The sequence below is a fragment of the Nesoenas mayeri genome, assembly GCF_963082525.1.
Source record: "Nesoenas mayeri genome assembly, chromosome: 3".
Taxonomy (NCBI): Eukaryota; Metazoa; Chordata; class Aves; order Columbiformes; family Columbidae; genus Nesoenas; species Nesoenas mayeri.
The window spans coordinates 4352060-4376509 of NC_137544.1; the positions used below are offsets into that span (position 1 = coordinate 4352060).

Here is a 24450-nt window from a genome sequence, read left to right on the forward strand (position 1 = left end):
CTTTGCAAACTTAAAGTTACAGGAGAGGAAGCCAAGAAAGCATCTTGTACTTTGCTGCATCAGGTTCTTCTTGTCAAAACATCACTGGCTTCAGTGATACCATGCTTGGAGTTCCCTGTGACCCAACTCTGTAAGAATGGGGTGCCCTTCTAAAGATACTACCCTGTTCCAGTAAATGGAAAGAACTTGCTGTCAACCTATCTGAATGCTGCTATTTGCCTGGGTGTTCTGCCAGCCTGAGAAAATCTAGAAGATTAAACTTCTAGACTTTTCTGGTGGTTTATAGAATTAGCAAGAAATGATGCTCTGAGGAAAATGTATAAGGGACTCTGCCATCCATATATAATGACCCTACCATAGAAGTCTGCTTACATCACACATCAAAAGAATCATAAAATGTTGGTTGTGTTGTAATATGGTCATGATGATATAGCACATGTACATAAACACTGCAATAATAAAAATTGTTCCTGAGCAGTCTGTCTAGCCATACTCCTAAAACTCTGCAGTACTGATACTTAGAGCAAATGGCTGTAAGTTCAAAGGACAATTTATTTCTTTTTTGTCTCTGAATGACATCAAGGTGCAGGTTAGAATTGCCATTAAGCTGTATTCCTATTTTCTGCTTCTGTTTGAAATATCCCTGAATCCTCTATTTACTTGAAAAAAGCAGAGGAGCACCTTGACTATTTGCATTGGAACTGGGTGCTGCAGAAAGATCAAGTGCAAGTCTGACTTGTGTTGGGTATGATCCCGCATGTGATTGAAGGCACAAAGGAGAGCTGAGGTTGCTCAGTGCTTCGCAGAATCAAGCCCTGCATGACTTTCCTCACAACTCTGCTAAGACTCGAGCCCTGCCAAGTCCCCTTTCCAGCCTAAGTTTCCTAGACACATGCTAAAGGCTTTTTTGACAGCAGGGTGCTTGGCAGCTATTTGAACTGTGACAGCACCTGCTGTGTTAAGCTCATTTTCCATTCTTAGTGCTTCTTCCTTCCTTCCTTATTTCATTCTTGGGCTGAGGATCTTTCAAAGTTTGAGATCACAGGCCAGACCTTGCCGGCTTAAATAAGTATGTCATTAAAAAATAAACCGAGAAACAAACCGAGTCCTCTTGTATCATGGACAAGAATTCAAATATTAGGAAAGAAAGATCTGTGGTGAAAGAGCAAGACACAGCAAGGGTGGAAGCAGATCATCATGGAATCAAAGGAGGGACAGTGGTCTTTTTGTAGTTACCTATTAAAAAAAATCCTTTGCATATAAAAATATTGTTCCATATCTTGAATGTAACAGAATAATTGTGTTTCTTTTTTTTTTTTTTTTTAGGAGGACTGAGAGTGACTCTCAGGGGGACCAATCTGGAAGGGGTAAACTTGGTGTTGTTTGGATCTCAGTATTGCCCAATTTTGAAGGGTGACCAAAATTCAACAAGAATTGAATGTAAAGTTCCCTCTCGGGTAAGAAATCACATTTTTTGGGAACACTGAGCAGCCTACAGGCCTTTCTATGTTTTCCTAGCCTGAGCTACACTAGTGGAAGGGCGAATGGTAAGACATCAGCCAAGTCTTGGCTGCGGGAAAATTTACTGTGGGCTCTACCTACAGTTTAGAACTTAATTAACGATAGACAGCTAGGCAATTTATGAAAACTAGTGAAACATCATTAGCTAAGCCTCACATAAACAAAACTGGTGCTTTGAACTCTAGTAAAATTGCATGTCTTCACTTTCTGTTATACGTTAGTCGATTAAACATGGCTGGGATGAGAGTTCATGCTCACATATTTGAACCTTCTTCAACTCCAAGTCTTCTACTTTACATCCAGGCCTCCTTCAGACACTATCTGTGTGTTGTGCAAAAACATGCCTAGGGATTTTTAGCAGCAGTGCACTTTGCTACATGGCAAAATTATACCCAGGATGATGCTAATAGTTTAAGCATAGGGATAACTGTCTATGCCTATGAATTACCCCTGTTTAATTTACTATTATGGATATGGCAAATGGAAATCTGCATAGTCTGAAATACCTCTCCATAGATGACTTTAAAGACATTGTAACTGTAGGCATTTAAGTAGAGTCCGGTGTACATACAAATTTCATCAGTGCCCATGTGCCTGACTCATTAGGTATGGGAGATGAAGGAATATGATAGGGAAGAGGATAAGTCAGGGAATAGTGTTTTTTTAATTATTGGTGCATTCTTAACCTTGACATTTTTCTTAATTTCTGTTACCAGGGGACAGAAGATGCTGCTGCCAGTGTTACGTTAATTTCTGGGTACCAGTCAACAACAGTAACCGACTTGTTCCAGTATGATCCTTCCTTAAACCCTGCTGTTGTATCACTGAGCAGAAACAGAAGTGGCATAGCAGGTGAAAAGTCTGCAAACATGTATTAGGCATCGTGTTTATGTGTTTTTATTGCTGATGGTGATAGGGCAGAGGGAATTTATGTCTATGGAGTCTGGTGATCCAGCACTGTGTCTTTGCTGTTTCCTGCTAGTCCTGGTCAGTCCTGGTTGTTTTATGTTGGATTTACTCTAGCAGATGAGTTGCTTGCCTTAGGCTGGTATAGATGATGTCCACAGGATGCCAGGTGTGGTATAGTGCTCCTTTTCTGTCACATTTCTCTAACTCTGCTCTGAAACTATCCCACTCATTCATTCTTGGTAACAGGTTGAGCCACAACAAGAGGAATGAGCTCTAGAGAGGGTCCTTTTCCAGGATCCCAAATAATTGATCATAAAGCACATCATCTGCATTTTGGGTTGTTGAAAGCAGAAGAGGCAACACCTGATTGTTAGTTCCCATTTCTAAGCCAGACTGTTTCCTTCAGTTTGACCTTGTGATCCTTTGGAATACTATCATGGACTTCACGGACTTTGGGGGTCCAAAATCCCAAGCAGATCTCACGGATAATTCAGCATTCCTATCTTTTGAAAGCTTGTGCTTGCTTTTTATTTTCAACCCCACAAGGTTTTGGCTGGGCATTGGGAACAGAAGGTATTAATGGTGAACAGTAACCAAGGTTCCTAGTATCTGAAAGAAAGAGGAAGATAGGAGGAAGACAGAAATATTCCTGCTTTTCTACCCACCCCACTGCCATTCCTCCAAGGATGTAATAATCTAATTTCTTTTTCTTCTCTCTTTTTGTAACCTCTCCAGCACATATCTTGATAAGGCTCCCCCCAGCTCAGTAGTTTGGTTGGACTTGGAGGAGATGCAAGGAGTTAGGTGACTGCCAGCGATGAGATGCATTTCTTGCTGCATGCCCAGAATTTCTATTCATTTCCCCAAATGCCCTTGCCATTTTCCATTACTTCAGAATGTATAAATAAGAGAAAGTGTCCTTTATCATCTGAATATTATTCAGGTACCATAGCACCAAGGGGAGATTTTTCTAGCCACAGGCAACTCAGGTGTAAGGAATTTGTTAATGTTACAGCATCTTGTGAATGGTGGTGAGGCTGAGTTCAATCTTCTATTCAGAACCTCCATGGCTTCGGCTTTTAATATCATTTTCCTACTATATAATAAAAAGAATAAATAAATTACACTGATGCCTTCCAGGCATCTAGGATTAAGTTGACAATTGACCAAGAGTCCAAAGAGTTCAGATTATTAATATATCCAACTTCTCAGGCTTTCAAACTTTATTTGACTCTTTGCATACGCAGAATTGAAAAGTACTGATTTCAAGACCTGCTTAGAGGAGCTGGTAGATGAGAGGAGCTTTATACAGACTCTCTGGCTTTGTGAAAGGGAGAGACTTCTCCAAATCTGAAGTTGCGGTGCTGAATGTTAACGGGGACCATACCAGCAGTGGAGGAGATGCTAAATCCAAGTGACCCTGGTCTCTGCTTGGGAGAGAAACTTACTACTCTGATTTGAATCTCTAGTAAGGATGGGCTAACCCAGAAATGTTAATTTTCATTTAGAAAAGGTGAGAATGTAAAGTAGATGAGCTGCTCTTGATTACTGTGCTGTGTATCGGGGAAAAGTGCCACATGCATCATTGCTTTTAAAATGGAGTGAGCTCAGTGAAGAAGAGGAGTGGGCAAAAATGAAGCTGCTCTGGGACAGCTACTATTCACCTGTTGGTCTGCAGCAACTCTGTGGGTGTTTTGGGCTTTCTGGCTCCAGGGGATGGTAAAGAAATATTAATATATTTTGTCTGATGAATTTAGGAAGGGGATTCACGTAATATAGCTGTCTATGACAGCAGGGAGTTGGACTTGAAGACCCCTTCTTGTCCTGCTTATTCTGTGCAATTGAACCCACACCCTTCAGAGAATATAGAGAGATAAGATTAATCTCCTAAACCTCTGTCAGCCTGTGCTTGTGGCTTGGATGTCTTAAAAAGTCACTGAAGAGAAACAGGTGCTGCTGTGGGATTCACCAGTTATTTTGGATGTTTTCCTTACAATAAGATAAATTACACGATAAAGGGTCTGTTTTTCTTAACTCGCCACAGATATAGTGCTCTCAGTGAAAATGCATTTATATTTGGACTGAGGCATATCACCCTAATTTTTTAAACTATTTCAGGAGGGATTTAGGCTATGAAATTCCCTTCTCTACTGCCCTTGTCCTTTTCTATTACTGCAGTATACACAAATAAGGTGTATCCTCTATCATATGAATATAATTTGTCTCACAGCAGAGGTTAAATAGGAGAGAAAGTCATATCTCATGAAAACAAGGTACTTTGGAGCATGTGGGGCGACTGGCTTTAGGAACCCAAGGAAATTTTCTTTTAGCTGTGCGAGGCTCCTGTTAGATCACCGAAGAAAGAGTAAGATGCTGGAAAAATGTGATGTGGATTATTTGTCAGGAATTTAGGAAAAATCACACAACCCCTCAGCTCCAGTTTATGTGAGCTTTAGAAAGATTGGATTTGGGTCTAATTAGCTGCAGTTATTTATAGATGTTTACGGTAAGGGTGCATGGATCCCACCCTGAGTGTGCACCAGCAGGCTGAGAGCGGCCATAGATGGCCATAGCCAAGTTCACTGTGCCAACATCCTGAGACAACTTTGGTGGCTGGTGACCTTATTAGGGATGGCAATGGATGTGTAGGATACAGAAGCACTGTCATCTCCTAGTTTTTGTTTTGAGCTGATGAACATGACTGGACCGCTTCTGGCACAATGGGACTCCATGGTCTTCCTTGGGCAACGGTTACACATGGTAAAATAACTTTTGACAGAAGAACTGAAATAGTTTTATCCATTCTCCTCTCTGCAGGAGGTCAGGAGCTTCATATTGGAATATCCCAGTTTGCCAGCTACCGAGGGTCAGATATCAAGGTGCAAATTGGGGGCTCATGGGCACAGATCCTGGTGCAGATGGACTGTGGTGTTAATGTGACTCTTCCAGCCCTGGCTGCGGGATGGCACAATGTTTCTGTCATCATCAACAACATTACTATCGCTTCAAAAAGGTGAGTGAAAGTGTGTACTTTCCCTAAGATAAAAATGTCATTCTCTGTCCTATTTGGTATTTTAGGGTTAATCTGAAAAGAAAGATAAGAGTTTTCACAAATTCTGTACCTAACGGTGAAATCTGCAGTGTGGTATAAAATTATGAATAATTATGAAGGCATTTATTGATCTGTGGAACCCAAGTCAGCAAACTGCTAATGCTAGTCAATTAACTCCCCTTGGATCAGTAGGAGGCAGGAGAGAAACATTTTAGAAAAAAACAGTTGATTTGATGAAAAATGCATATTCAGGCAATCAAAGGTATTCACAGATTCAGGTCAAATGCAGATAAATCCTTCTGTCGAAAAACAGCAGAAGAAAAGAAACACTTTTCATGAGCAAAACAAAAGCTAGTTTGAAAAATAAAAAAAAAATGCTTTGTTTGGAGAATTTTTAAATGATGCTATTTCCATCTTTTAAGGTGACACTTCAAGTTCCTGCCTAGATAAGTGTAGTATAAATTAAAATGTGGGGGAAAATAGACCTGAAAATGGGATGCAACAATGCATTCACAAGCAACACAGTTTTGCTCCTCAGCCACACATCTCTCATACATGATGGCTGATAGGAATGATCCTGAAACCGTTGTACTGGTGAGAAGGGAGTTGTTTTATTGCTCACAATCCACCCTAAGCTGCTTGTTGCATTAATGAACTTCAGAAGGAGAAAGCCTGTGGTCAATGGGATGGCACGCAGGGATTGAACCCATTGGATATTGGAACCTGTTAGCAGCACAATCACTTTGTCCTTGGGCATGGATAAGTGGAGGGAGATGGGGCATTTCAGAAGACAGTTATGATCTCTTTTGGGCTGGATTGCATGTCTGGGTAGATCTGCTTCTCTAATGTGTCTTTTTAGAACTTGGGAATGTTTTTGAAAGGAGGAGGAGGAAAAATAGATGTAGGTGGGACAGAAACAGAGCTATACACTTATCTGAGTGGACTTCAGGAGGTTGTGGCTGGGTTTCCTCTTGCTGTAGATATCTCCTTAGTCTGGTGGGAGAATGCAAAAAGAGAAGGCAGTTGGGATGTCTCTTCATCTTGCATCTTCTGTCTGTGGGCATGGCTACTTTGGGATATGTTTGTCAGAAATCTCATTATTGATTCTTTTGATTGGCAATTCAGTTGTGCCTCATGAACTGAAGTTGACCTACAGGATACCACTTGATCAGACAGTGTTCATAATTGAATGAGAGGAAATGATCTCAAGTTATGCCAGAGGAGGTTCAGATTGGATATTGGGAAAAATTTCTTTATGGAGAGAGTTGTCAAGCATTGGAACAGGCTGCCCAGGGAAGTGGTTGAGTCATCATCCTTAGAGGGGTTTAAAAGACTTATCGATGAGCTTCTTAGGGACATGGTTTAGTCCTAGATTTAGGTTATGGTTGGACTTGATGATCTTGAAGGTCTCTTCCAACCAAAATGACTGAAAAAATAAAAGGATGTGCCAGGTGGGCATTTGACCTTCCAACCTTAAAGGAGTTGTAACTTCTTACAGCATGATGCTGCAGTAAGAGAGAAAATAATATTAAAAACCCAGCCCTCAAAAAACTCTTTCTATGTTGTTTGTGTTTTGCAGGGTTGAGCCATTAATCCAGTACCTCTCAGAGGTCTTCAGCGTAGAGCCGTGTTGTGGATCTTTTCTGGGTAAACTATGTTGTTATAACTTCAGCCACTTATGGAGGTTAAAGGGATCGAGGGCTCGGTTTTCCTGCAGGAATGGAAAGGGCATCCTTTTTCACATCACTTTAAATGGGGGTGTTTTAAATCTGTGGGCCTTTATTATGCAGGCATCAACCAGCAGACAGCGGCATCTGGAGATGTGGGATTGTAGTGAGCATCTCTCAATCTGGTTGGCTGGCTCAGAGGTGCCTGTGCTTTGAATTTGATTTCCCAAAGTGTTTGCTCATGTATCCTTGTGTGTTCCCATTGGGAAAACAAAGCGCGCCCACACCTGACTCATCTGTGCTGTTTCTTTCAGTCATTACGCCTCCATCTTTCAAGGTTTTCTGTGTGAAAGTTAGGTGGAAAGCAGGGTACAAATGTGGTTTGAAGCGAACAATAATTTCAAGTCATCTCAAAGGGGACATTAATTTTTAAGTTGAAAAGACAAAAAAATCCCTTTTTGATGTAAATTTAATCAAAAGTGAAATATTTATTAATCCCATTCCAAGCTTTTAAACATTGGAAATAATTTAAGCGTGTTTCAGAGCAAAACATCATTGAATTTAAAAAAAAAAGTTTTACTTCAAATCTTAAAAAGCAGATTTGAGGTGGTTGATTTATTTTATCATTTGACTGGGGTTGGGAAAGAGTTGGATTCCTGCAGTGAATTTTACATGAGCCCTTGGAAACACTTTTATAGAAAACAGAGAAATTCTTGTGATGCAACCTCAGGTCCTCCACAGATTGCTCTCCCAGGCTCACAACAAACGCAGATACAGAAACTCAGAAGTTTGGAGTTTATGTGATTAGTTCAACAATTTGTGAAGTGCTCAAGCCATGGAGAGCTTGGAGAGCAAAGGCTATCAGTTTTGAAGATCAAGCTATAATACTTCCATTCAACCTGACTAAGACTGTCTACTGTGCTCATCAGCTAAATCGTTGTTCGTGATTGTTCACTGACAGTCACTGATTTGTTTCTTGCATATAATGTCCTCCTCCATTGTTTTGCTTTACTTCTAGGTGGAACACTACTCACAATCTCTGGGGTGGGCTTTAGCCAAAACCCTGCCCTGGTTTCTGTTTCAATGAACACGCAAACCTGTACAGTTACTCACTTGGCAGAAGAGACAATTTGGTGTCTGACTCCACCAGCTGCTAATTTGTCTAATGAAGATTCACAAGACATCTCTGTCAGAGTAAATGTAGTCATCAGGAGCAGTTCACTTCAATATACTCTTTCTGCAAAAAGAACCACCACCTTTAATTACCAAAGAGCTTTGACTCCTTTGATTACCATTGTTGAAATGGAAATCACAGATCACAACCTGCTCTTGAGCATCCAGGGGATAAACATCACGGGATCTGTGGCTAAGCTTGGACACAGTGAATGTGAACTTGAGTTTCAACATGGCAACAAGTCTGCAGTATTTTATCAGTGTTCCTTGCCACTGAGGAGCCTGGAACCAGGGACTTTCCCCATCCAGGTTATCCAGAGGCAGCTAGGATATGCCTGTGTGACAGCAAGGCTGAAAGCCCTTACAGTAGCTCCACGGATAACTTCCATATTCCCATCGCAAGGATCAGTCTGTGGTGGGATGTTACTCACTATATCTGGTATTGCTTTAAAATCCAGGAGGAATTTGGTACAGGTCAGCCTGGAGGGTAATTATTCCTGCGAAATCCAGAACTCTCGTAATGATGCCATTAGTTGTGTTGTCCTTCCAGGAGCCCATCCTTTGCATTACCAGCAGCTGGCTGAGGCATCTTGGACTCTTAATGTCACAGTGAATGTCAATGGGATCAGCAGCATCTGCCTTGGAGACTGTACACTCCACCTGCATGAACAGTGGACGCCCCTTGTAGATTTGGTGACCTGGGAGACCAATGGAACATTCACCTACGTGACAATCAAAGGAGAGAGGTTGGCATGGCCAAGTGACAGTCCCATGGTACACGTGGATAACCAGCCTGTCTGCAAGGTAACTTTCTGGAATGAGACCAGCATCAAGTGCCAGGCAGACTGCATCGCCCCAGGGAAGCACAACATTTCCATATCCAACAGGAAAAGTGGGCGAGCTTGCTTCAGAAAGGCATCCAGTGTTCTTACCATCTTGCCTCAGGTGTACCAGTTTTACCCACAAAACTTCAGTACCAATGGTGGAGGCCTTCTCACCTTAGCAGGTTCAGCACTGAAAGGAAAGAGAATGACTTCTGTTCTCATCAATCACCACCCTTGCCTCATTCTCAGTGTCACCTGTGTAGCTATCCAGTGCACGGTGCCACCAGGTAATGGGACTAAAGCTTTGAGTCTAAAAGTAGATGGCATCTCCTATTACCTTGGAAGAATAAGTTACAACAATGAATTTACTCCAGTTTTCCTTTCACTTGCTGCAACTGGTCTCCTTCTAACAGTGACTGTATCACGGGTCACCGAGATGGACACCATCCACGTGTTTGTTGGAGACTTTTCTTGTAGTGGTGTCACCATCGCTGGCTCTACTTTGCAGTGCTCAGCTCCTCTGCTCCCTGTTGGCGAGTATCATGTGTTGGGCCTCCATGTCCCCAGGGGCTGGGCTTCCTCCAACCTGACATTCACCTCTCAGCTGATGCTGACAGCTGTGCATCGCAACTGGGGTAAGTCACAAAGACTTACTGTAGCTCTGTGGGTGGTATTGTGGGGCACTGTGGTCACTGGGGTATTTTTGGCACAATAGCAAAAATTATTAATTCAAAAAAATACCTTTGTTGGCAAGACTCTGTCTTAAATTCTGTTTTCTGTCCTTTTCCAAGGTGGCTTGAATGGAGGAACAGTTTATCTGCATGGAACTGGGTTTTCTCCAGGGAAGACTTTGGTCACAGTCTGTGGCATCCCCTGTGAAATGCTGGACAACATGATGACGACTGAACTGAGCTGCCTTGCCCCACGCTTACATGGTCAGCTAAGACACAAACCCAGCCATCGCGTTAAAAATATCACCTAAAAACATAGCTTGACCCAAAACTCGGGGTTCGCAGTATATCTCATGCCAGGGCAGAGTGCAGCAGCAACCCTGGAGAAAGAAGAGGAACTAACACAGTGTTCACCTCTAGTTTTGAGCTCCGTACAATGACAAGTGCTGCCAGGGGGAGGTTTTAAGTCAATGGCCGTGGCCTTTGGAATAGATCCACCATGTGCCTGTGGTCAGAGTTGCTACACATGCTTTTTGTATCTTTATGAGATGTGCACAGCAACAGTAGTTCCTTGTGACAGCTATTCCTTGGGAAAACTGTCTCACGGAAAATGTGCATGAGGGCTGTAGGGTTGGGAACCCAAGCTCCTCTTGGCCATCGTGACTGGTCTAGTGAACTGATGTCTTATTTTCTGTGGCCCCAAACATTTTGTGTTTCTGCTGCATGGTGGGACTGTTTTGGTGAGGTAGGGAGTGGGAGAAAGAAGGTGAATGACTGGGAGGGTGAACAAATGATGTCCTATGGTCAGTTCATACCTTTGGGAAGGTGGAGATGAGGATTTTAATTCCTTGAGAGGAAGAGAGGATCATCCCACAGCCAGAGCATCCTCCTTAAATGGAGAGAGGCAGCACAGCAGGGAACAATGCCAGGATCTCCAGCTGTCTCAGAGAGAAATAACCCTGTCTCAGTTTTGGAGGAAACTCTTCAAAATACACATTTGCTGGGACAAGATTTACGTCCTCCCTCTCCTACAGGCAGCACAGCACACAGGCTCCTAAGATCTACAAAAGGCAAGATTTAAGACTTCTAAATCTCACACTGAGACATAATGTCATTCCCTAAACGTTAAGAATGGAGCACTTACCCTGGTGCTGTGACATTGCAACCCTTGGTGCCATTACACTTCAGCTCTTTCATAGCTGTGATGCTGGGATAACATCCTGAGATCTACAGAAATATTTGCCATTCTGTGACCATCCAAAGGTGGTGACCCAAGTTCCATGGCCTCTTCTGCTTTGTGGACCTGGAAGAGAGGTGACAGTCAATTGCTAGGGTTTTGCTCCAAGGTGTGTGGAATCTCTATCCTCCAAAAGAGTCAGAAGTTCACCAGATTAGTTGCTGAGAAACTAGTCCAATGAGAAATTTAAAATTCCTTCAAGGAAGGATTGGGATGAGAGGCATCCAAGGGTCCCCTCTAGCATCTGTTATTCTGAAATTCTAAATTTGTTCTTTTCATTTTGAATGGTTCCTTTCCATATCCACGAGGAATGTTAAAATGGACAGGATGGGGAAAGAAAAGGGCTTTAAATACCAACTCCAAGCATTCAAAAGGAGACACCAAGGGATTGTTAGGACTCAGTTTTCTTTGTTTTAGACCAGATCCAGGTACAGTCCACAAACCTGCTTTTTACTATTTCTTAAACAAGAAAAAAGACATGGTGCTGGAGTCCAAAAAAAATAGCATATAAACCAGGGAAGTCCTGTTAGTGCAGGAAGAATAGTGGAATAAAATGTAATCAAATTGATCCAAACTGTGAAAACATTAATAACTGAGTTCAAAATTCACTGAGTGGTAGGTGGCTGAGGGAGCCTGGGCAAAACCATCTTACAGACAGGACCACAATGCTTAATACTGACACTAGATGTCAGCAAGTGAATGCTGGTTGCTGCCCGCCTGTTGGTTGTGTTTCTGGAGAGAAGATGCAAAGGATGCTTTGCCTCAGGACCCAAAGGGACCAAGGCACTATTGCTTTTGGGCCAGTTACAAGACACTACCTCTCTTCTCTGCTGTGGATTTTGCAGCATGCAGCCTTGCAAATCTCACCGGTCAAGTTGCAAAAATGTTTCTCTATGAATTAAGTATTTAAAAGAAAATATATTTTCCTTTTACATTAAAAAATAATAATAAAAAAAATACTTCCAGGCTGCTTAAATCTGTGTTTGCCAGGCTATTTGTACTCCCTGAGATAAGCGTATTCAGCCTGTGGACATCTATGTGCAGCATTGGTCATTTTGCATGTAAGGCAAGATACTTTCCAGATGGCTTTCTCCTAATATTTCAGGGATTGCACACCCCCACCACTTAGGGCATGAGTGGCTTTATTAAGTGCAGTTAATCCAGCCTCACCTCGTGGTTTAGATGCTGCTGTTTGCCCAGGGGAGTTTGCCACTTGGCACATCCAGTGCACAGGCATTTCTTTCAAAGTCTTTTCCACATGGGAGAGATGGTGAAGTGACTTTGGGGATGCAGGACCATGAGCCGTGAAGGAGAATGTAGGGCCAGGTCTGTGGTGCCCCAGAGCCCTTTTGGTGCAGAGGTTGTTGTGGTTGGGTTGGACGCTTGTCTGACATTTCACGGCATTGCTCACTGATGGGATGATGAGATGTGAAGAGTTCAAGCTGCATTTCTTCTGTTACAGTGGGCTGTGAAGCAGAAACACCTCCCCTTGGCATTGGGGGAAGTCAGGGTTTCAGCACTAGGTCATGTTGTGTCTGGTCTGCTTAAGATTAGAGATGTTCACGTGGGAGTCCCCAACCGGTCCATCTAGCTTGTGATCAAATCCGTAGGGCAAGGTTCTGCAGGTCGGAAATGTGACTTCCTTCCCATTTAACAGGCGGTTTTGTAAGACACAGGGAGCTACTGGTCTCAGCAGGATACAGCCATAAACCTTGCCCCATAGGGTCATCTTTAGGAGCAGGCATTGAGTGGGGCTGCAGTAAGGTTTTGGTTTGATTATTGAAAAGAGCTGGACACACTAAGTACTGAGGCACACTCAATCCAGAGCACAAGGAATAGAAATGCAAGCCCAGATACTTTTATGAAGCCTCTTGTTGTTTGCAAGCTGCTGAAAAATCAGTACAGAGCTTAAATCTGATTTTCACACTGAAATCTTAAGAAAAACAAAATTATTAAAATTAACAAAAATGAACTCCCTTCAAGGAAAAACAAAACAAAAAAAACCCACTCAAACCAACCCACAAGTCTTTAAAGGTCTGGCAAAGGGGTAACTGGCTTGATCCCAGGAGCTTTCCCCTTCTCTTGTTTTTGCCTTGTTACTTGTGTCGCATTGTGATGTGATGAGTGTAAATACAGCTGTGGATTCTGTTCAGCTCAGGTTAAATTTACAGAACACATGATTAACCTCTGTGGGACTGAATTGTGCTCTTAAGAAAGATGGGAAGACTGACAAGAAGCTTAAGGCAGGTGATAAAATAACTGATTTTTCCTATGAGGTGATAGAATAAGTACCATATATAAATTTTGCAGTAAATCAGTACCTGAGATCATATGTTTGACATTGGAGTGAGGGTAAAGAAGGCACCTTTAAAAGGAGGTGAACTGATAAGAAGATTTATCGGAGAAAAAGCTGAGTTTCCTGGTTGCACCAGAGGTCTTGGAATAACAGGTCTGGCTTTAGGGTTTTGATGTAACAACGCTTGGGTTCTTTGTTAGCAAGTCCTGGACTTACTGTTAGCCAGATTACATTAGTAAAAGTGGGTGTTTAGAGAAGAAGATTTAGATTTGAGGCTAGAAATAAATGGAGGCTGGTTCTTTGTATGGGGCAAGAAGAGAGGGGAATGAGCTTTGGTTGCTGTAATGCAGAAGAACCAAGGTGGTGCACTGAGCTGGGACCAAGGGGGACTGTAGCCAGGAAAATTGGGTGATTTGCATGAATAAATGCAGAAAATATGAAGAGGATGTGTTGTGGCAACTGAAACCTGAGTAGAAGTAAGAGCCTCTGGTGTTTGTTATGGACATCAACTCAAAGGATCCAAATGGTCCCTTCTGTCCTTCAAATCCCAAAATGAAATTAAGAAAGAGGGGGAAAAAAAAAAGCAGCATATTGATTACACAGCAGGAATATTCTGACAGTGAGATCTATCAGACTGTGGAATAGATGCTGGCAAAGCCATCTCTTGGGACTTCTGAAACTCAGCTGTGCGAAATGAATGTCTCCTAGGGAACAATTCTTTATAGGCAGAGGTTGGACTTGATGACCTTAACAGGTCTTTTTTTTCCTCTCCTTCTCTTTTTTTTTTTTTTTTTTTTCTTTTTAATTTAACCTTTGTCTTCTCTCCTAAGCACATGTCAATGTTATGCTCTGCGTTCCGTTTTGTGAGCGGTGAATAACCGGGGATGTGCAGTTTGGCACCAGGACTCCTCGGGCAGATGTTCAATCAGTCTGCAGCTGCCCTTGGAACTCCTGGAGGTTTCAGCCTCATCACATGTCCGGCAGTTGTTATTAAATAGCGGTGCAGAACAAAGCCCTTGTGCTGAGCATCCCAGGGTCCTGGCTTAAGCCAGAGTATCCCTCAAAGACAGGGTTGGGGGCAGTCAGTCCCTAACCCATTACCAACATGCAGAGATTTGGCTGCCGTTGTGTCTGATCTCAAAAAAGAAGCCATAATGGGATGCACGCATTCATCTCAGTGAAGGGATTGTGCTACGTGTGATTAGCAGATTTTATCTTTATAGGGAACATAAAGAAGCTTCACTTTGGGGTTTGAATACTAAACAATTACTGAGTGAGAAATATTGGGTCCCAGAATAGACTGTTATTTTAGGGTATACTAAGTGTGCTGCAATCTTGAGTTGATATTTATTTTTTACTTTTTTTTTTTCTTACTGTTGTGACAGGAGATAATGGCACCAATAATACCAACGGATATTTCTGTTTAATGGTCAGAGGAAAGGACATGAAAGTCCCATACTTCCTCTCAAATTAGCAAAGTATTAAATCCTCTGGGAGCAGGGGCATAGGAGGACCTTCGAGATCTTGAAGAAAGAAAGAAGAAATGGTCTTCTCCTTGATGAGCAGTATCTCCACCAGATGGACAGGAGCTGTAGCATGTGGAGAAGAGGTCCCTCTCTCTCCTTCCACTTCAGAGACAGCAGTCCTAGGTTTGATTCTGAGGTGTATAAGGGTTTTCTTGGGTTTTGCTTCTGCTGATGTGTTTGTAGCCATGTTCTTTAGCTTAGATTTTATAAATTAATACATTAATTTGCCTGGTTTGATTTAAAATTTATTCCAGCAGTTTGCAGCATGCAAGACCTCCTGTTCCCACAGGTGTGTTAAGGTTGAGGTAAAGGTACTGGAGCATGTTAGAAATGCTCTATTGCCACATAACAATTCCAAAGTATCCAAAAGGTGACAGGCTATTCTGCTGAGCTTTAAGAACTGTGCAGGAGGTATCCTCTGGTAACCTACATGAGCCAGGCAAGATCTCTGACAGCAGCAAGGTATCAAGGAAAATATCCACATGCTGAGATTCTGTAGGTCACTTCTAGCATTCATCCTAAAACAGGGTTCAGCTGTTTCTCCACCTAGGAAAACTCTGCCACATTCTTTTCAAGACCGTGAAAGAAAACCACAAAAGAAAAAATTATTTTGTTTAGCTCAGCAACCTGTTGTTTTTTCTCAAACTGTGGAATGTGAATTTCATCTTCCTTTGACCATCCACCCCTGGAACAGGCTTCCTAGAGAAGTGGTTGATGCCCCAAGCCTGTCAGTGTTTAAGAGGAATTTGGACAACACCCTTAATAACATGCTTAAACTTTTCGTCAGGCCTGAAGTGGTTAGGCACTTGGACTACATGATCATGATAGGTCTTTTCCAACTGAAGAAATTCTCTTCTCTGCTTTGCTCTGCTCTTCTCTCTTCTCTGCTCTTCCCCTTCCCCTTTCCTCTTTCCTGTCTTTCTCCTCATTATTCATCTAAGGCAGCTGTACATTCTCCATCACCACATCTGAGCTTCTCATAACCTTTCGTGTCACCAGTACAATAGAATAGTAAAGCAAAAGGAGCTGTTACAAAAGAGGAACAAATTCTTCTGTCTACAGAAAAGTTGTGGGTTTGTGGAGGAAGAAGGAGCAGTGCCATAGCTGCTTGGATGTCCTTCATCTTTGTTAGTTTTGAGAAGTTTTCAGCCTCTCGCTGGCTGGAAAAAGAGCATACATTCCATCTCTTTTGGAGAAATTCTGGTAATTAATTGGTTCTGCTGCAGGTTGTTGCAAAGGCAAGTTCTTTGTAGTATTTAGTCTGCTTGGATGGTGTTCATTTTGCAAAACACAGACATTTAGTACCACTTCAAATACCCTTCAAATGGCAACTTGGTTTCCCAGAAGACATACGTCTTCTTGTGGGAACTCTAGGACAACTCCAGTGACATAATTTCTGGACAATAAAAGCAAAATACATGCATGGTTCCATCATTCCTTTAGGCTTCTCTATGACTTCCCTCATATTTATGTGCAGGTCTCGGAAGCAGGGATTGTGTTTGGCTGTGTTTGCATGGATAGCAAACAAAAGATTTGTCCCTGAATTTGGCACAGGAAAGCATATTGAAAAATGTGTGAAGTAACAATGTGAGTAACTTTTTTCTTACTCTAAATCCAGAGAAGAAAAATACAGAAAAATTGTGAGCTCTCTCTCTGAAGTTCAGAGCAAATGAATTTGCTACATTTTAATATTAAAAAAACCCAAACCCTTAAACATTGAACTGCTATAAAATTTTAAAAAAATACCCCATGTGAAATAATATTTTTTAGCAACAAGTGCTAAAAGTTTAAATATAGGAAATATAGCATTTTCCTGTTTTTACCATTTCAAAAACCATTTTCAGAATTGCTTAGGACCTAAGACATTAATTGACAATGACACTTTCCCAGCAAACAAGATATGTTTTGAACAAACAGGAATTTAAAAAAGCAAAAAAACCCACCTCCTATCTTAACAAATTCCCATCAATTTCTCTTCTGATATTTGAGGAACATTCTTGGATCCTAGAGTGCAGAGTGTAATACTGTCCACACACCTTTCCAGGAGTTCATTACAGGATTAGTTCAGGATTAACAAAACTTCTCCAAAAGTCTCTACATGCTTCTGGTTTAGGGAGAAACAGTTTTGATCTTTAGCATGGTTTAATGCTTAAAGGATTTATTTATTTATTTATTTATCTATGTATTTATTTATTTATCTATGTATGTGTTTATTTATTTATTTAAATATGAAAACCAAACATTTCAACTGATCTGATCTCTAGTGACAGTTCACAATTAAATTTCTTTGCATTCTCTGGGTTTAGAATAAGAAAACATAATTTTTGTTCTCATCAGTAGTTCCTTAAACAAACCTCCAAGCAAAACAGCTGCTATGATTACGCTTCCTACTACATCCACAGAGTTAATCTCAGACCAAGTCTCCAGTCACACTCAGGTACAAAGTAAGGAGATCCCAGTTCATACAAGTTTCCCAGAAGCCCTCCAAGCTGTGGAAATATTTCAATAAATCTGTTTCTGGTTTTCAAAACTGTAATACACCTTAAGTGGTCACGACTCCCTGGTAAGAGATCTGTGCCTTAGACCTGGTCTGTAAACTGTGATCCATCTTCCCCAGAAGAAATGTCCATACTCTTAGTTAACTACTTATGTCACCTCCTCCTGGACAGGGTCATATGATCCCAAAGACCATCCTAGTGCTCAATGCACAAACGAGCCAAAGCAAAAGGGGCTGAAGAGTTGTATGGAGACCCACTCATTCTCTAAAAGTATGCACCTTGATGGACAAACACATCAGGAATCTGCAATGACAACTGTCAGTTGCTAAAATCTGTTTAATGTCAGTGATGTGTAGGCTGCTTTGGGTTATATTTTTCTCCCCTCTTGTCTTTGCAGCATCTTTGGCCATCCTCTGTGGCCTGACACATTCCTCTGTTGACTGCCGAGAAGAAAGAGCCACCTTCATTGAATGCGATGTCCAAGTCATAGTGGGTTCCTATCGCCAGAGAGGATCTGTGTCTTACCTGTATGTCTGTGAGGACAGCCCACCTCATTGGGACATCAACCCACCCCGGAGGCATTTTACTGGACTCTTTGCCAGGTTAGTTTTTCATCTCTCCAACAGCTGAGTGAGCCCATCCATGAGCGACATCCTCCAGAAGATATTCTACCTTTTGCAGAATTGATCCCTGCCAGATGACAGACTGAAGGAACTAATTTCTTTCTTAGGTCAATGCCAACAGAGCAATTCAGCCTTGAGACCACTAGAGAGCTCCGCTGGGTTATGAAATTCATTCCTTGTGTCTATCAAAGCATCTTTAGTCCCCCCTCCTTCCCTCCCATGTTTTTAGAGTGTTTGAGAGACATCAGAAAATCCATCTTGTAAACAGCCTGCTTTGTTCCTTCTTTGGTTTTAATATTTATCTTCTGATCCAAAGCAACATCTGCCGGATGCCAATGGGGAAAAAGATTAGGCATTATAAAAAACAGAAGTCTTATTTTTTTTTCCTTCTTCTCTCAGTTTCATGAGCAAAAAGTCACAGAGAAAATCCAGCAGGCTGTGCAATATTTACGCAGCAAGGGTCCTCAGGCACTTACTCAAGGCTCAGCCTTTACAAGTCCAAGGCCAAATTGCCCAGCAATATAAATTGGTACCATTGCCTTTAATAGAATAGTGGGGATTTATACCTGCAGAGCATTTACTCCTAGGAGTAAGAGAGAGGTCTGAATTAATGAATAAACGGTTGAACAGAACTTTCCAAAAGACGTTAAACAAATAAAGAATTAGAATACCACTGTGATACATTGTGTATGATTTGCTCTACATTGTAAACCCGTTCCTGGTTTGTGCATGATGCTACAGCCCAGGTATTTTAATGGAGTTGCAGAGATTTGGTCCTTGTCCTTGTCTGTTCCTTATGTGTTGTAGGTCACCGAAGGGAGTTTCAGATGCCCTGTGTATTTACTGAATAAAGACAGCAAGATAAGAGTTGCACATTTTTTTAAATTTATTTTTTTAAAAAAGAAACAAACCAAAACCAAAATGTTACAGCATCTCCCTGTCAATCTGTCATTTCCTCCCCACCAGCTTTTGAGCTCTGGTCAGTTTGAGCTGTGTTTCATAAGGAACAGACATCTTCAGAATTATGAAATTCTTTTCAATTTTGAGATGATCTGTATCAGACAGAAAGAAATTAGTTTCGTGTTGGGGAAGAGGAAGGCAGAATTCTGTGTTGTTTGCCAGCAACTGGCATGTCCAAAGTCACATTGTGCTTTGGTAATGTCCTATAACACCTTAGGAGATGGGGAGGACCATTTTGTTGAGGGAGATTTGGGATGAGGAGGGAGAATAATCCTGAAATTAAACTAACTTTATCAGTTCTATTACTCCTTGTTTCAAAACAAGAAAATCCAAAAGCCTTGTCTTGTCTAGCTGAGCTTTCCTTTTACTCACACCTGTGTAGCCCCAAACCAAGTAAGCTACAAACTTGAAAGGAACAGAGTACCCCAATACCGTTTGTTTGGTTTTGTTTTTATTTTTTCTTTCCTGTTCCCTGGGTATCAAAATTGTGCTCAGCTCTTTACTGATAAAGATGCATCTACAATACTTTTTTTTTCATCTGGCTCATTTTCTTGGTTTGTGCAGCTATGATTCTGCTACTATAGCTGCTCCATCCTGGTTTCAGCAGGGTGAACAGAGAGGGAGGTGGATGGAAAAGTTGTGCAGTCCATTTGCTGACTGCTTCCTTATTATTTTTCACTGTGTTTTTGTCCAATTTAACTTTGATTGTCCCAGAGACAGAGTTTATTATCCCTTCAGGTTATCCCATCAGGGAGAGACTTCTGAATCAAATAAACCAACTTTTTCTTACCTGCTATTTTCCCATTCTTCCAACTTCTTCAAGCTCTTTGTTACTGTCATTAACTTTTCTTCCTATTGTGCTCATGCTTATCTTGTAGTTAGAAATTAAAACTTGGGCTGCTGAGGAATTTTCCAGAGTACTGATGTTCTTTTTTTCTGGTGAATCTATTTCCAAATGGGGTCTTGCTGAAAGGGAGTTAACAGCAAAGAAGATTGATTTAAGATGAGTTTCCTGATCTGAAAAATCTGGGGAGAAGCAGAGGAAGAAAGAATTTAAAGTAATCCAAATTACCTATTTCAGATATTTTTGAAATATTTGTTTTTCAAATTTCAGTTCTGCAAAATATTAAGTTTCAAAATATCAATCGAATTTGTAGCAAAATGTTATAAATTTAAAATGCTCAAATTAGAGAAGAGCTATTTTGGGAATTCCTGAAATAATGCACATTGATTGCTGTAGTTAACAATAGTTACTAACAATAGCAATAATAAAAAGATATGGATTTGAGTTCTGTACAAACGTTCGAGACTTAAGACACTCATCCCAACATCGGGATAAAATGACCAGAAATCATTCTTGGCTTCACTGTACATTAAATCTCTCCTTTTATTTCTTAGTAGTTTTACAGCAGTTTGAATAAACCTTCTCCTAATCTAATCTCTACTATAGTCTATAATTTATGAACACATAATGGCAAATGTATGTTCCTTAGAAGAAGTGCAAGTCTTGCTACCAGCAACACTGGTGTCAACATACACTTCTGAATCCTCTTTCACCCCTTGTTTTCTGGCATTTCCTTTAAACACTGCAATTTGTTAACAGTTTTCCAGCATCAAAGTTTTGGGATGCACCTACTAGAGGACAGGGAAGAATTGTCTCTCTGCCCACAAGCAAAACTTGGTGACTTTTTGTACAATTCTGTGAAAAAACACTCAGAGATCCTTGTATTGACTTAAATGCCTGGCAAATTGGTGCCCATGCCCTTCATCTAGCCAACAACTACTCCCTTCTGCCTTTCTAACAGCTGGTTATTTTAAAGATGCAGCTTTTTCTTGTTGCATTAAAAAGAAGTACTATGCAGTCTTGAGAGATTGCCCCGTCCATTCAATTATTGTACAGGACAAGAGCAGTTCTCAAAGCGTTGCTATCAAAAGCAAGAGTAGTTCCCTATGGCTGGCTTTTGATTATTGATACAGCAGAGGGAAAGGTTCATTTAAATATAGAAATAAAAATTCGCTATTTAAAAGGTTCAGTGACTTGCAGAAAGCTCTTTTTTTTTTTTTTTTTTTTTTTTTTTTGTCATTGCTAATGGGACTGCTTCCTTTAACACTTTAATCCTGAAAAAGGGCAACAAAACAAATACCCCCTGGATTAGAGCAGCTCTTTGTACATTGAGCTGCCACATGTTTTGGAAACTTCAGGTTCATCAAATCATCCTGATCACCAAGCTCCTGAGAAAGCTCTGAGTATCGCCTTTCCTATTGGGTTGATTTTGGTAGAATTTTTGCTCCCAATTTTGGCACTGTAGAAAATCCTGTTAGATGGGGCTATCAGGAACCTGAAGACCTCTGAAAATTCTACTCCTACCCATTTGATCTTCTGTTTTGTGCTCCCTGTGCTTTCTTAGTTATTCAGAAAAATATAATATCTGAGATGTGTCGCTGTTGCTATAAATTATCTCCTTTCCACTCCCCTTCCTGAAGTTGCAGGTGTGTATTTGATGGTGGGGTGGGGAGAGGAGGAAGAAGGAGCAATGGCTGGCGAAGTCATGAGAAGTGACATTGGACTCCCCTGACCTGATTCCTGTAGAAGTAAATTGAGAAGTTTTCCCCTCGTTTTGAGAAATGTTGGATCCTATAGCACCCCACAACGAAATGTTACCAAACTCAGCAGTTGTCAACAGCAAGACCAAGGAAAAAAAAATATGTCTTCCCCACCACCTTTTCTATCACATCTTCCCCCTATGCAAGTGGAGGCTTTAGAGCAAATGTCTGTTAGTATAACTCGCACATATATCGAATCTGCTTAGTCTGGGCTGTTAAGTAAGTTTAATTAATTTACTAAGTTAATGTTCCAACGCTAGCAACAAAGCGTCATTGCAATCAGCTGGGTAGCAGGAATTGGAACCCCTAAATGAGCTCATTTTTTCACAGTTGGAATTAGGGACCAGTTAGCCAGTTGTGTGTGTTTTTTTCCAATTTCTCCACTTGCCCTAGGGGAGTTGCAAGTTATTCATTCCCTATTGCTAAGTGTGAGTAACATGGGGAGGGGGGAGATACGAACAAACCCTACTCCATGTAGGAGTCCATCTTTGATCCTAACACTGCTGATTCCCTGTTGTCTGCACTTAGCTTCCTGACTTGGTCCTTGAATGGCATTTGTTACTATTTGCAATAGTTTGGGGAAGCAGAAAGGCATCACTGAGAGATATTTACTGCATGTATTTTCATCCTGAGTGTGTGCAGATAAAGGGGGGAAAAAAAAAACAAATAAACAATAAAAGAATGGAAACAAAATTACAGAAATTTGCAAAGTTTGACAAATGGTGGCCAGGAGTTGCCACAAGCTAATGGCTTGCAATGATTAATAAGAGTAAAAATAATTGCATTTCATTAAGATTGATGACACCCCATTTAACCTCCCTTCTCGTTTCAGCCCTAAAGTGGAAAGAGATGAAGTTCTCATCTATAATAGCTCCTGTAACATTACCATGGAAACTGAGGCAGAGATGGAGTGTGAGGGAGCTAATCAGCCAATTACCGCCAAGATTACTGAGATATGGAAAAACTGGGGCCAGAACACTCAGGTATAATCAAATCTTTTTTACAGACTGATTCAAACAGCTTAAAATTAAATTTGTAATATTGTGTACATTTAAAGGGGACAAAAAAAAAAAACAACAAACCAAAACAATTTAGGCTGAACAGCAGCAATATATAATATTAAATGCTTTCCAAGTTTGAATAGCAGTTCTAATGCAGTGAAGCTGAATTAATGGTTAACTATGGTTAATCTTGTATTTTATGAGACATAAATGAGCTTTACCTTATTTTCTGGGCAATGTATAGCTTTTTTAACACTCTCTTTTTTAATATACATTCAGAGTCTGTTCTAGAAGTGTTATTTTCTGTTACTTGAGCAGAAACCCTAGCTATGAGGTAGAGTTTCAGCTCTCTGGCAGGGACTTAGCATTCAGCATTTGTGGTTTTTTTTGCTTTTTGTGTGTGTTTTTTTGGTTGGTTGGGTTTTTTTTTGTTGTTTGTTTTTTTCTCTCCTCTTCAGTATCTATAGTAAAATAGGAGAGTCTTTCAGTGCTACATGTGGGTATAGCAAGAAGACATACACAGATTTCATTACAAAAAGCTATGACTCAGAATCAACATCATCGTAAGGCTCTATACCTAAAAATGTTCATCGCAAACCTTAAACATCCTTTTAGAGCCCTTGTGGTGTTGCAGAGTTTTTGGGGGTGATGAGCTGAATACTGGGCTGTGCCACCTGTAAGAAGAAATTCAGAGGGGCTGAATATTTGGTGAACGTCAAATACCCCTTTGTCACCATCTTTTCCTAAACGAGCAGTTCCTGCAAAGTGGTGGAGACCTACCACATACAGGGAAGAGTTACAAATTCAATGTGATAAAAAACATATGCTGTTTTTTATTTAGTAAATCAAATTATTGTTCTTAGTATAGTTGAAACTTAAGAAAGTGAAGTTCGTTCGCTCGTCATTAGTGTTAAAGCTACCATGGTAATTTTAAACTCTGACATCTGCAATGACATTTCCTTTACTCCACCACCCCACCCCAGAAGTAGTTGTAGAGTAATTTTGGTGTGTTTCTAGCATCAGATTCTACACCTTTTAATAAGAGTCTCTGAATATTTACCCTGCACTTCTACTTTATGTGTGTGCTACTACTGCAGCTGAGTATCCCAAAATACAGTTGATTTTCTTTATTCTGTTAACGGTGTCCTTGGCCTGTGAAGGAATGACACGTGTAGGCTTTTACCTATCAGTGTCCATTTGCTAGTCAGCCTTGCTAGTTATGCTGTGAGAAATGTGCCCTAAAAAACAAGCTAAAAACAAGTTCTAGTTGACAAGTGCAGGAGGCCAGCAAAGGGAAATGCTCGGTGTGTAGTAGATCAAATGATAACTACTCCTTCCATTCATATTTTCCTTGCCAAACATGATGAGGGCATCTCTCCCATCCTAAAGCCCAAACTGCGGCATAGATGACCTATTACCTGCTGTTGGCCGCGATCTGAGCAGATTGACTGTGTCTCAAGTCCTGTAGTCTCAGTAATGAGATGATGACAGGTTGTCTTTTGACTCAGGTGGGAGCAAGAATAGGAAGAAGTAGTGAGGTTTATGTCTGTTATGTTTTTTTTCTGCTCAGAGTGGGGAAAATCGAGGAAGTCCTAAGTGTCCTGAATGAACGAATTCCTTCAGGGAGAGCAGGATGAAACCAGCAGTGTTTTTAGATCTGGGATTTGCTGCTGCTTAATGAACCTAGTGGGCATTTGGAAGCATTTTATCCCTCTTCCCAAAACTGACATGGGTGAGCAGAGGTGGATGGGTGGGGAGTTCAGATAAATGGTTTCAATTTTGGTCCCTTTTTTGCTGACAGCATCCTGTTAAGATTTATGACCTGGTGCAGCATATGCATGTTTCACTGTAAAGGTTTAAATCATGTCATGTGAACTGGCCTTACCTT

The 24450-nt window shown here is 41.0% G+C and overlaps 1 protein-coding gene across 1 annotated transcript in view; it reads left to right on the top strand.

Moving 5' to 3' along the window:
* PKHD1 (PKHD1 ciliary IPT domain containing fibrocystin/polyductin) overlaps positions 1–24450 on the top strand; it is a gene marked incomplete at both ends in the record, with an annotated part of 264384 nt that overhangs the window by 35405 nt on the left and 204529 nt on the right. The window contains 8 exons of the mRNA XM_080341064.1: positions 1327–1457; positions 2238–2373; positions 5248–5443; positions 7062–7129; positions 8168–9781; positions 9938–10081; positions 17772–17976; positions 22394–22544. Of these exons, the coding sequence (XP_080197190.1) occupies positions 1327–1457; positions 2238–2373; positions 5248–5443; positions 7062–7129; positions 8168–9781; positions 9938–10081; positions 17772–17976; positions 22394–22544 (2645 nt within the window). The remainder of the gene's footprint in view (positions 1–1326; positions 1458–2237; positions 2374–5247; positions 5444–7061; positions 7130–8167; positions 9782–9937; positions 10082–17771; positions 17977–22393; positions 22545–24450) is intronic.